The 13,611-nt window shown below is 43.9% G+C and overlaps 1 protein-coding gene across 1 annotated transcript in view; it reads left to right on the top strand.

The window, feature by feature from the left end:
* The window catches only part of APBB1 (amyloid beta precursor protein binding family B member 1), a gene marked incomplete in the record, with an annotated part of 1,507,904 nt that overhangs the window by 1,006,584 nt on the left and 487,709 nt on the right, over positions 1 to 13,611 (top strand). The window contains 1 exon segment of the mRNA XM_044073035.1: positions 13,318 to 13,323. Coding sequence (XP_043928970.1) covers positions 13,318 to 13,323 — 6 coding nt within the window.

Here is a 13,611-nt window from a genome sequence, read left to right on the forward strand (position 1 = left end):
GTTGGTATTGGGTGGAGTTAGCTGAGCGATGAATGAAAGCAGGGAGATGGTCACTAAAGGTGTCTGGGATAGTGCCATAGTGAATTTTGTTAAGACGGGTGGTTGAGTGGATTACTTGGGTGAAGTTGCAGAGGTTAATGGATAGGGAGGGAGAAGGTGTGTTGATTTTATTCCAATCAATATTAATGTCACCTAGAATGTAAGTTTCATACTTTATTTCAGTAGAGGCCCAATAAAGAATATTTTCAAGGGTAGAGATGTTGTCACCTGGGGAGATATATAGGGAAATAATGCAGATATTCTTATGTTTATTCAATCGTAGGAGACTTGCTGTTAGTTCAGTATTTTTGAATTGTGGGGTTGGGCTATGAAGAGGGATTAAGGAAAGATGGTTAGAGTAGATTAGAGCAGAGCCGCCACCTTTTTTATTTAATCGGTCATTTCTGTGGATATGGAAACCAGGAGGTAAGATTTCAGAGTCCGCAATATGGGGTTTTAGCCAGGTTTCGGAGATGGCCAAGATGTCAGGTTGGTTGTGGTTGATCCAAGCTTGTACTTGGTGTACTTTGTTATTAAGGCTCTGGGCATTGATATTGAAGAACTTGAGTGTTGTGGGAAAGGGTTACATGTAGTGGGAGAAGTAGGGTGTGGGGAGAAGGAGTTGTTTGCAGAGAGACAAGGGCAGGGGTTGGGATGGATATCTCCAGATAAGGCTAGGACATTACAGGAAATAATTTTTAGCCTTTGGGGTTTGTATAATAGGAAGATGTCCTTCAAGGATGCATCTGCAGTCCTTACAAATGGGTTGTCCTGTTGTCAGGCAGCCCTTCGGTCGGCCGGATTCCAAAGTCTGGGTCTGGCCTTGGCTGGTGTCGCACTTCACCCGACGTCATAGCTGCAGTTATTCGGGTATAAAGGCATCAGCCGACGCCATTTTCCTCAGTCTTTCTTGCCGCGTGGCGCCCGAAGGGCTAGCAGGAGTTTGAGTAAATGTTTTTGTTCTGGTCGAGAGATGTTTGGGATAGAATAGGGTACAGTAGGTTAGGTGGAATAAGAGAAGAGGATATAGAGTGGACGTGAGTGCATAAAAGTGGTTACAGGTGAGTGTAAGGGATAGTTTGAGTAGAAGGTAGGCATGGGGGTGCTTTGGAAGAGTAAGAAGCAACATAATAAAGAGGAATTAGTAGTACAAGAAGGGAGCAAGGGACCCGGACAGTATAGAGGATTGGGGAGGGCATGTTTAGACTGGGGGGTATTAAAGGGAGTAATATAGGAAGTGAACTGGTTTATAGAGTAGGCGAGGTATGGAAGTAGATGGGGGTTATATTAATTTACAAGGAGGAGAGGAGGAGACTAAGAGTAGAAAGGGGTATGGTATAGTGGAGTGGGAGGAGTAAGAGTGGGAGGGGTAATAAGGAGAGGACTATGATTAGTTAATTGATATGGGTGGGAGGAGTATGGGAAGAATAAATGTAGAGGTGCTGGGGGCAGGTGAGATTTGGGGGCAGGGTAGGGGAGTGGAGTGAGCCCGCAGGGCGAACGTAGCGGGTAGAGACAGATGAGGGAAACAATCAGTAAGAAAGCAGACTACTGAAGGTAAGTCAAAGGTAGGTACGAAAAGAGGTGAGGGAGCCAGGAGTTAGTTGTAGGACAGTTGGATGGTTGTAGTAAAAAAAACTAAGAGGAAGAAAGAGGTTATGCCACAATTAAGTGATAAGGCCAGAGGAGTGAAAATAATTGTTTTATAAGCTGTGGGGTAGGCATATAAGGTAGGGCAGGATGCTGGTGCCACCTAGTGGACAAATATAGTATTGCAGTAGAGTTTCCTTCAAGGAAAAGGCTAGGCAGGGAAATTGGGAGGGCAATATATTCAGCTAAGGGGAAAGAATAGAAGTGAGAAAGGAACACTGGTTACCATATAGAGGGTACGGGGAGTGAGGCTGCTGGCTGTCCCGGCTAGGAAGCGTTCTTTAAACCACCTGGAAGTGTTAAGGTTACTAACGTATTCTTTTATTGCCAGGCTTGGTTAAAAACATACTTTCTTGCTTCCTTTTCAGTGAGGGTACAGGGATAAGAAGGCAGTAGGATGAGACTGCAGGTAGCTTGAAAGGGTCCTTGGTCGTCAGGAAGCCAGGTACTTAATGTCCTGGTTCAGGAGTAGCAGGTTGGGAAGCTGGGAACTTTTTAGGAGAGAGAGAAAAATGAATAGGCAAGGAATTAACAGGCAGCCCTTAGTAAAAAATACAAGCAAAAATATCCTAGGCAGTTGAAGTAAAACATCATTTTTGTCACTCAGCAGACATAGATACCATGGAATAACAGTTGCAAGCTAGCTATACCTTTTGTCTAAGTTAGTTAGGTGCATGTCTTTAGACTGAAGCAGTGCAATGAAGCTCAAGAAGACACAGTACTCATTCACAATATGCTCATACTTAACTAACATATACAATAATATTTCTGAGGCACCAATTATGCAGATAGTAATTGAAACAATCTGAGCATGTCTCAACAGACAGCTACGCTAGGTATTCACATACTAGACTAGAATGTCATAAAGCAAGTTAAGTTAGAGTAAGCAGATATTTCTAGTTCTTATAGAGGTACATATAAGTGAGAGAATTGTCCTAGAAAAACTGGTAGATAGTAAGAACGCTTTAAAATGAAGCACCAAAGCTAGCCAATATAGCAAGAAGCACCGCTCTTGATCATTAAACAGTAGTAACATTTCCTAAATATTTAAACAATTAGATGAAAAAAAATGGAGTTTGCTTTTTTAGCCCACTGCCCAGCGCTTTAAATGTTCACAAATTTTAAGAAACACTAAGCTATGTTTTAAAAGGTGAGAGTTCACTGCTATTTAATCAAATAGGAAAGTATGGTACTAGCTTTTATAGCCCATGCACAGCACTTTAAATATGGGCAATTTACTAGCTATGAGAGCGGCTAAAAAATGAAAGAACACTAAGCTAGGTTTTAAAGGTGAGAGTTCTCTACTATTTAATCAGTTAGGTAAGTGTGGTACTTGCTTTTATAGCCCATGCACAGCACTTAAAAATGGGCCAAATACTAGCTATGTGAGCGGCTAAAGGATATTCATAACATTAGGCCCTAAGCCGGGGTGTGAATTTGGGAGATTTTCTGCAGGCAAACCAACACAGAATCTGTTTGGTCTATGTGCGACTACGCAGTAAGGAATTCCAGGTGTTGATTTGTAATTTTCTCTAGAAGTGTCCATCTTCTGATCCAGCAGTTGTTTCTATAGATTCTGATAAATGTTCACAATTGTCTCCTTCTGCTAAACTTTTTCCTTCGGATAAGGAGAGCAAGACTCTAGAGAGACTGGATAAAACAGATGTATACCTCTTCTACTCTAGCTATCAGAGCAATGAATTACCAAACTCATATGGCTAGGTGTTCCATGGTTCTCAGGCTTCTCAAGCTCTTGCTCATCTACCAGACTGCCAAACACAGGTTTTGTCACTTTTGGCTTCTTCTTCACAAGTAGCCAGACATTCCATTAAGTGCTCCTTCTGTGCTTAGGAGACATTCCTGGTTGAGACTTCAGCCATTATCTGATGATATTAAAGCTAAATGCTCCTTTGGATAAGTTAGCTCTTTTTGGTTTTGCAGCTGCAGACTTCTTTAAGACTCCAGGAAAAAGGGAAGAAACTTCAAGATTTGAAGCACCTCTTCATTTCTCCAGTTCCAGTTCCTAAATGTCATAGGAACTTCCCGATCAAAACGTCTTTTGTTAGGAGACCAGTTCACTTGTCTTCTGCCTCTGCTTTTACTTCCAGGTCTAAAAAGTCTGTTAGGAGACCTCATCAAGCCAAACCTTCTGCTTCGGCTCCCTTTAATTAGCAGACTTTTCAAGCCAGGCCCAGCTCTCTGTGACAATCAGCAGTCTCTGCCAAGTCATACTCCTCTATCTCTTCACCTCTCTCTCTCTTGCTTTTCCAGTTTGGGCAAGGATCACTCAGGATTTTTGGGTTCTGTCTATTATCCAACAAAGAATACTTTATGACTTGTAAGATTCTCCCTCCTTTCATGGGAATCCCACAGCCCCCTTTAAATCAACTGGAATTGTTTTCAGTGGTCCTGTCATAGCCACTTTCTCAAGGCACAGTTCAAAGTGTGCCAGTGGAACAGAGAGGCAGAGGGGTAAAAATGTTTCTGGTTCCAAGAAAGCATGATCCTTGGAGACCAATTCTAGACCTTTCTCACTTGAACACTTTCCTGGAAGTGCAATCTTTCTGTATGCTGTCCTTGCAAACTCTTTTTCCTTTTTCTCCTCAGTCTTACATGAACTCTCTAGACATCAGTGATGCTTATTTACATGTACCCATTCATCTCCTGTACAGGAAGTTTCTGCGTTTCTCATTGGGCTCTTTGTAGCTTCAGTTCTCTGCCTTGTCCTTTGGTCTTTCCACTGCCTCAAAGTTATTCACAAAATGTTGGGCCCCTGTGATTGCCTTCTTGAGAGTCTAGGGAATTCAGATATATCCATACCTGGATGATCTTCTCTTTCCGGCTCCTCAGTCAGAACAGTTGTCTCAAAACCTACAGGTGGGGATTCATCTCCTTCAAAGTCTAAGATTCATGACAAACTTCAAGTAATCCTCTCTGACTCCATCTCAGGATCACATTTTCCTAGGGTGCAGGTTCAGGACAGACCTTATGATGTTTTTTCTTCCCCCAGACAAGGTTAATTCTCTCATTGCCTTTCTGGACTTCTCCCTCTTCCTTCCATTTCAGCTGTGGAGTTTCTAAGACTTCTTGGGTTAATGGCTTCAACAATTCCCATGCTGCCCTTTGCAAAGCTTCAAATGAGGACATTTCAGTAGTTTTAAAAGGCAACCTAGTCACAGCATGCTCCACCCTCTAGAGGATGTTCATCGTGTTTCACTGTTGCAGTCATTACACTAGGGTTATCGTGTTGGCAGGCTACCTGCAGTCGGCCTGAATTCCAAAGTCCTGGTCCGGCATCGGTTGCTGTCGCCTCTTCCCTGACGTCAGTGCGCCAGGGGTATATAAGATGCAGCCGACGCCATTTTCTTCAGTCTTTCTTGCCGTGCTGTGCCCGAAGCAAAAGCAGTTCGCAAGTGCCGGTCGGCCGACTCCTCAGATTTTCGCATTTGAATTTCAGATCCGAAGTCTTCAATAAAGCTAAGTACCACGTTGGGGAAACTTTTTCTTGCTCCAGACCGATGTCAGTAAAAGTCAACAATTGTATTTCTTGTGGGAAGCAAATACCTCATAAGGATTTTCACTCTTACTGTATTCCTTGCCTAGGCCCCGACCACAACGTTGCTAGTTGTCGGTTTTGTGCTAGATTCAACCAACGCACTATTAAGCGTCAGTTTGATTTTGCTTTACATTACTTTGGCCGAAGGTTTAACTATAAAATGCCGTCGGAACAACCAACGACCGGAGTTCATAAAAAGCGCAAAGACAAAGAAAAAGACAGGCATCCGAGGTCCAAAACCGATGACGAAGCCTCTTCTAGGCCATTCGCCGGTTCTCAGTGAGGCGCTTTCGCAGCCCCTGACACCCGCTACCTCAGAGCCACAGGTCGCCTCCAGCTCCCATGTGGAGATAACTAGGCCTCTGGATACTCCAGGTATTGGGCCTACGGAGACTATTCCCTCAGATGGGTCTGGAGCCGCTGAGCAGGCATCGGCTTCTGAGGGTGTTTTCAGACCTACACAGCTTACTATCAAGACCACTTCAGCAGCCAAGGCTAAGTCTAAAACACCATTAAAGACAAAGAAACAAGTACAGCATTCTCAAGTACAGTCATCCATGCCAAAGAAACAGATGCTTAAAATGGCCGAAGACCTTATCACTTTGATCAGGGGTTCCCATCCCCCTCCTGATAAAAGGCCTAGGCAAGACACTGACTATGACTCCTCTGACCAGGTTTCAGTTTCCTCTGATTCCTCTTCAGAACAGGGATATTCTCTTCCTCCCTATGAGGACTGTGATGCTGAAGAATCTATCCCTTCAGCCTCTCCTCCTGAGGATTACTCTTTTGGGGAAACCTTGCATACCATGGGGGAGCATTTCCATTGGGAGAGCCAGGATTATTCAGAATCCAAGAAAAGGCTCCAAGACTTTCTTTTACTGCCTCAGCACAGGCCCCTTGCTATCCCCCCTGTACTAGATACTGTCAATGTTTTTTCTGAATCCAGTTTGTCTCCTGATTCTTTACCCCCTGCACCAGTTAAACCAGATAGGTACTACAGGGTCCCAGATTCTCATAAATTTATTTATAAAAACCCTGCTGCAGACCCAGAAATAATTTCTCAGGGTCCCAAAGGGGTCAAGGCTTCCACTGCAAAAAACCCCGTTCCCTCTGATAGGGATTCTAGAGCACTGGACAGATGGAAAAAAAGTTTACACTTCTGCTACTTTAGCTGTAAGGGCTTTAAACTGCCAGTTTCACATGCTTAAATATCAACAATACCTGATGTATTTGCTAAAACAGAAAATGCTTACAAGCTCAGCATGTCCTGAAAATAAGGAAATGCAAGATTTATTGCATGCAGCTGAACAAGTGGGAAAGCATACTTTGCAATGTGGTTTTGATTCATTAGAGGCTTCCTGCAGAGCCGCAGTTACAGGTTCTGTCATTCGAAGGCATGCTTGGTTAAAAGAACAAAGTTTACCTGACCATGTTAAAGCAAAATTATTGGATGCCCCATTACAGCATGATCCTTTGTTTGGTGTTAAGGCAGAAGAGGTGTTAAAGAAAATGGAGAATAAAGCAAAATCAATGTAGACAGTAAAGGATTTCTTACAGGTTCAGCCACCCAGATTTAGCAGGAACTGGCCTTCAAAAAATTGGTCCTTTCCAATGTCAGACAGGCCACAAAGAGGCAGATAAGATGCCCAAGAGGCAGATCTCAGCCCCAAGGCTCATACAGACCTAAACAGTGGGGTGCTTCAGCCCCCAAAGGCAGAGAAGACAAATCACAACCTTATAGGGAACAGTCCCAATGACTTTCCTCTACCTATGCCAAGCACTTACCTTTTGGAAGCACCCTTAGGGGGAAAACTAGCACTTTTCTCACAAAATTGGCACATGATAACCCAGGACAAATTGGTACTAAATATTGTTTCTCAGGGTTAAAGGTTCCACTTTCACACCCTACCAAGACCAAAAGGTATGCCAGACCTGCCACACAGTCAATGGGCAGAGGCACAAAGACAAATTTCTGCTCTCATGGACATGAGGGCTATTCAAAAAGTACCACAGGAAGACCAGGGGCAAGGAGTTTACTCAAGACTTTTCTTGGTACCCAGAAAGGACAACGCTTGGAGACCAATACTGGATCTGTCTACTTTAAATATTTTCCTGGACGTTCCAAAATTCAAAATGTTGACACTACAGCAACTTCTACCCATGCTGGGCAAGAAGGCTTGGCTAGTTACCTTGGACCTCAAAGAGGCATACCTGCATGTCCCAATCAGACAAACTTGTAGAAGATACCTCAGATTTATAGCTGGTTCAATGCATTACCAATTCTCTGTACTGCCCTTTGGCTTATCTACTGCGTCCAGGGTCTTCACAAAATGCCTGGCACCAGTAATTGCTTTTTGCAGACAAAAAGGAATCCAAATATATCCCAACTTGCACGACTGCCTTATTCAAGCAGAGAGCAAGGACATTCTTCTAAAGCATCTGGCATTTGTAAAAAGATTACTAATTTGCCTAAGGTACACAGTATACGAAAAGAAATCAAAACTAGTGCCCTCTCAAGAGATAATATTCCTGGATGCAAGCTTAAATACAACTGCCCAGATGGCTTATCTCATGCCAGACAAGCAAAGGCAACTGACTCATTACTTTCAGATGATGGCAACAAAGACCCAGCTACCTGCAAGAAAAATTCTGCAGGCTTTGGGTTTCATGGCATCCTGCATCCTACTAATTCCATATGCAAGACTGCATATGAGGAAATTACAATGGTATCTAAAAAGTGTTTGGACTCAACATTGCCACAGCCTGGAAACAATAATAACTCTTATTCCCTGCCTGCAACAGGAGTTTCGATGGTGAGCCCTGGCCTGTCACCACAACAAGGGACAGCCTTTCACTTCACCCACAGCCAGGCAGACACTAACAACAGATGCATCGGATTATGCCTGGGGGGCACACATGGCAGGAAAATGTAATCAGGGAACATGGCCCGCAGACCAAATGCATCTTCATATCAATCAAAACGAGATGCTAGCTGTACAGAATGCCCTGACGGCCTTCAAAGATCTACTACAGCCAGGACAACTATTGCTAAAGATGGACAATACTACAGTTATGTGGTACATAAACAAGCAAGGGGGCACTCATTCCTACCCCCTCTGCAGACAAGCCATGACTTTGTGGAACACAGCACTGACCTACCAAGTACATCTGCAGGCACAATTCCTGCCAGGAAAGAAAAATACTTTGGCAGACAAACTAAGCAGAAACCTCATGGACCCTCACGAGTGGAAACTAGATCCATAGGTCTTCAGCATGATAACAAGGAAATGGGGATGCCCAGACATAAATCTATTTGCCTCCCCTCACAACTGCCAACTTCAGCGATTCTACACAAGGACTTATCACAAGCAAGCATGGAAAGTGGATGCTCTATCGTTCAGCTAGAAAACCCTGACAGTTTATGCCTTTCCACCACTGCCTCTCCTTCCCAAAGTACTCCTAAAAGTCAGACAAGAGAAGCCAAAAATGATTCTGATTGCCCTAGACAGGCCACGCCAGCACTGGTACCCAATCCTAAAGAGCTTGTCTCAAGGCCCAGCCTGGACTTTACCTCAAATTCCTCATCTTCTGACTCAACAAAACAATCAGATCCTGCACAGCCAACTCAGGACCTTAAATCTGGCGGCATGGCAAATAAAATAGCCACTCAGAACACACCTCTCTCTAAAGCTGTTATGGATGTCATTTTGGAAGCCAGGAGGCCCAGCACCTGGAAATCTTATGCAGAAAAATGGAAGAGATTCTGTGCTTGGAACCAGGCACTAGGACTTGAACCACTTGTTCCAAATATTTCTCAGATTTTACAATACTTAACTGAGATGCTAGACAAAGGCCTATCTTTCTCATCAATTAAGATCCATGCCTCTGCCATTTCAGCTCATTACAATACGGAACCTCCTGTTTTCTCACATCCACTGCTAAGACAGTACCTCAGAGGGGCAAAAAACATAAGACCCCCAAGGAGAGTACCGATACCTACATGGGACCTCAACTTTGTCTTGGAAAAGCTCACACTGCCTCCTTTTGAGCCAGCCAATACAGCTAATATAAAATTTTTATCATGGAAAACTGCTCTGCTCCTAGCAATAACTTCAGCAAGAAGAGTCTCAGAGTTACAGGCATTAATGGCAGTGGAACCTTTTATCATTTTTCATCCGGACAGGGTTTCTCTAGGGGCAAACCCAACATTTATGCCAAAGGTAGCATCTAGTGTGGCTCTTAACCAAACCATTCATTTGCCAACATTTTATCCAAATCCCCAGAATAAAGGGGAAAGACTCCTGCACTCTTTGGACATACACAGGCAGCTATGCTTCTACTTGGACAAAACAAAAGCTTTCAGAAAAACTGAGCAACTGTTAGTAGTATATGCTGCAGGATCACAAGGAAAGGCTATCTCAAAGCAGACTATTTCAAAATGGATAGGACACTGCATTTGTTTCTGCTATGCACAGCATGGCAAGTCAGTGCCTAAGAATATTAGGCCACATTCTACCAGGGCAGCAGCCACTTCAGCAGCCTTTCTCAGAGGAGTACCAACCAAGGAAATTTTGGAGGCTGCAACTTGGAGTTCAGTGCACACTTTTAACAAGCATTATCACTTACTTCTTTACTTTAAATCCAGAGCAGGCTTTGCCACTGCAGTTCTGCAGGGCCTCATAGCCACTCCTAATCCTATTTAGACCCAGCCGCCCTACCTCAGCTTTGGGATTCAACCCAAGTGTAATGACTGCAACAGTGAAATACGATGAACATAGTGCAATTGTGTACCTACCATAAATGTAGATGTTTGAGTGTATTCACTGTTGTAGTGCAGGTTACCCTCCCTCCATCCCCCTTACATTGCTGGGACTTATCTGTTCTTCTCTATCCTATACAACCTATGTGGTGTATTTGCTTGTAGATGAAGGTAATGCTTATGTTAGTGCATGCATTTTTATTTGCATCATTTTTAGCCTACCCTTTTGGGGGCACCTGACATCTGGGGCAAGAAAAACTGAAGAAAATTGCGTCAGCTGCATCTTATATACCCCTGGCGCAGTGATGTCAGGGAAGAGGCGACAGCAACCGACGCCGGACCAGGACTTTGGAATTCAGGCCGACTGCGGGTAACCTGCCAGCTGGATAACCCTAGTGTAATGACTGCAACAGTGAATACACTTGAACATCTACATTTATGGTAGGTACACAACTGTACTTTCTGTTTCCTCTTCTTCCCTGCTTAAAAGAAGAGCTTCTCTGGTGGATTCACCAGCTTACTTTGAATCCAGGTTTTCTTCTTCTTCAGCCCCAGTCTTCTGAACATCTATCCACAGATGCCTCAGACACAGGCTGGGGGGCAACGTTTGCTTCCAGAAAGGTGCAGGGCCTTTGATGTCTGTCTGAAAGGAGGGAGCACATTAACATCAGGGAAATGAGGGCTCTGATTCCGGCTTTGCAGGCTTTTCATCCTCTCTTTAAACCAGGTCCTCTAGAAATATTTACAGACAAACACCACTGTTCTCTGGTACATAAAAAAAAAAAAACTGTGGGGGCATTCTTTGTAGGTTAGTTCTCAGGGCATGGGAATTGGCAGTTCAGTACAAGGTGACTCTTCCTGCAGTTTACATTCCATCTGCTCAGAACATTGTGGCAGATACCTTAAGCAGGTCCATGATGCAGTCCCACAAATGGATGCTTCATAGGGATGTGTTTCTGGACTTGGTCCACTGGTGGGCTACCCCTCATCTGGATCTGTTTGCCTCCCCTTTGAATAGACAACATCCTCTTTTTTGTGCATGACTCCCACATCCTCTGGCTTGGAAGGCGGATGCCCTGTCCTTTTCATGGAAGCGGATGTTTCTTTATGCATTCCCCCCTTATCTCATTCAGAAAGTTCAGCTGAAAATTCAGCAGGACCAGCCAAAAAATCTTGCTGGTGACTCCCTTTTAGCCAAGACAGCATTGGATCCCTCTTCTGCATTTACCAAGAGACATCATCGCAAGTTACCTCACCGCATGGACCTGCTCACACAAGACAAGGGATCCTTGCTTCAGCCGCATCTGTCAACCTTGCAAATGACCCTGTGGGTGATCAATTTTGATTCCCTTCAGGCACCTTTTTTCACATGATGTGCTTCAGGTTTTACAGTAGGCAAGGAAACCCAGTACTAGAAAATCTTACATTTCCAAATTGAGATTTTCCATATGGTGCCTTTCTAGAAATATAGACCCATTTTATGTGGACATTCCAGTAGTTCTTTCTTACTTCTGTGAATTACTTAACAGTGGCTTGTTATACTCCTCGGTGAAAGTTCACTGTTCTATTATTTCTGCTTGTCTGCCATTATGTCCACTTTTAGCATCAAGATTGGAGGTAAAGCTTTTTCTCAAAGGCATCGTACATATTAAACCTCCCAGAAAAACAGTTCCACCTCTTTGGGATCTGAAGTATGTCTTAGCGAAGCTAACTGTGGCCCCTTTTGAGCCTGCACCTTCTGCTTCTTTAAAGTTTTGTACTTGGAAGACAGTGCTTCTGGTAGCCTTGACCTCTACCAGGAGGGTTTTGTAGATTCAGGCTTTGATGGCATCCCCTCCTTTCTTGGTTTTCCACAAAGACAGAGTTTCCTTGGGAACCAAATCTCCTTTTATGCCTAAGGTGGTGAGTGAGGTGCCTCTTAATCTATTCAACTGCCCACCTTTTTTCCTTCTCTTCAATCCTCCAGTGAAAGGATTCTGCATACTTTGGACATACATAGGCAACTTAGATTCTGCCTAGGTAAAACTAAAGCTGTCAGGAAATCAGATAAGCTGTGTGTGTCGTGTGTCTTTCCATCCCAGGATTCTGGGTTTACCTGTTTCTAAACAGACAGTTTCTTCTTGGGTTTCCAGTGCTATTGTGTTTTGTTATAATTTTCATGGTACGTCTGGTTGCATCTGTTAAAGCTCATTCCATGAGATCTATGCTTCCTCAGGTGCTTTCTTTAAAAGCCTGGACATGAATTCTATTCTGGAGGCTGCTACTTGGTCTTATGTGCACACCTTCACTAAACATTACAAGTTAGATACCACTTCTAGATCTAGAGCAGGGTTTGCTAGAGCCATTCTCCGTGGCTTTTTTTTTTGAAAATTCTACAGTGTATAGTTCATCTGCTCCTTCCACCTCCCAAGGTTCCTGCTGAGCTTTGGTATTCTCCCATATGTTAAGAGTACTGCAACACTGAACAGAAGGACATAGAATAGTTGTGTAAAATCTTACCATAACCGTAGATGTCCTTTTCTTCTGTGTTGCAGTATTCTGTCCCTTCCGCCCCCCCCCCCCCGCATCTTGTTCCTTCCTTCCTTGGATGGCTTCTTATTCCTTAGCTGTGGTGTTCCTCATGGGGCATTTTAGTTCTGAGGATTGTACGTGCGGGCATCCTTGTATGGCTGACGTCAGAACATATGTACGTTGTCCCACATACTTGCAGTAGCTAAAAGCTGTTGTATACTTGCCAGATGTTGGGTCATTGGGCAGAAGACTACCCATATGTTAAGAATACTGCAACACAGATTATTGTGAGAACACAGGACATCTATGGTTATGGTAAGATTTTACAACTATTCTGTCTCATGTTCTATTCATCGTGATGACAAGGTTAAGATCCCTGGAGTGTGTGGCTCGGAGGGATTGGGATTTCTTTAAGTGTAGCATGTCCAACAATTCTGGGTTTGACATGGCCTTGTATGTTAGGCAGAGATCACCTTCTGAGTAGGCGATATGTGACAGAGTACAGCTGGAGTTTCTTTAGATGGTCAGCTTAAGGCATCTGCTTTAGGCCTGTGATAGGGGAGTGCTAAGTGAAGGAACAGCTCTGGTAGTGTTTTTAGCAAGTCTAGAATAGAAGCTTCTGTTAAAAAAGGGATAATTATTAGGGCATGTAAAGCACTAGATGATAACTGTAAGAACCAGCCAGATTAGAAAAGACTGATGCAAGAGACTGGAAAGCCAGTTTACAAATGAACAATGGAGGACATCTGTATGGCTCCCAAGTATGTGACAAAGTCTAGAAGCAGGAGGTGTGATGAAACAGAGAGAGGTACTTGAAACATGTTACGTGAAATTGTACAATCTCGCCGTTTGTTCTTACACATGGGTTCGGAGCCGATCCATCAGCTCCGAGTTGGCCACTTTCCAAGCTCTAGATCTTGAGAAGCTCGAGACACAGTCCCTATCCCATGATGCTCTGCTGCCAAACACCAGATCTAGTTTGCTGCTGCAACAGATCTCACGATGTCCTTCAAGGATGCAACTGCAGTCCTGACATATGGGTTGTCTTGCCTCAGGCAGCCCTTCGGTCGGCCGGATTCCAATGTCTGGGCCCGGC

This window comes from Protopterus annectens, chromosome 5.part1 (genome assembly GCF_019279795.1).
Source record: "Protopterus annectens isolate FY-2018-M chromosome 5.part1, PAN1.0, whole genome shotgun sequence".
NCBI classification, from domain to species: domain Eukaryota; kingdom Metazoa; phylum Chordata; order Ceratodontiformes; family Protopteridae; genus Protopterus; species Protopterus annectens.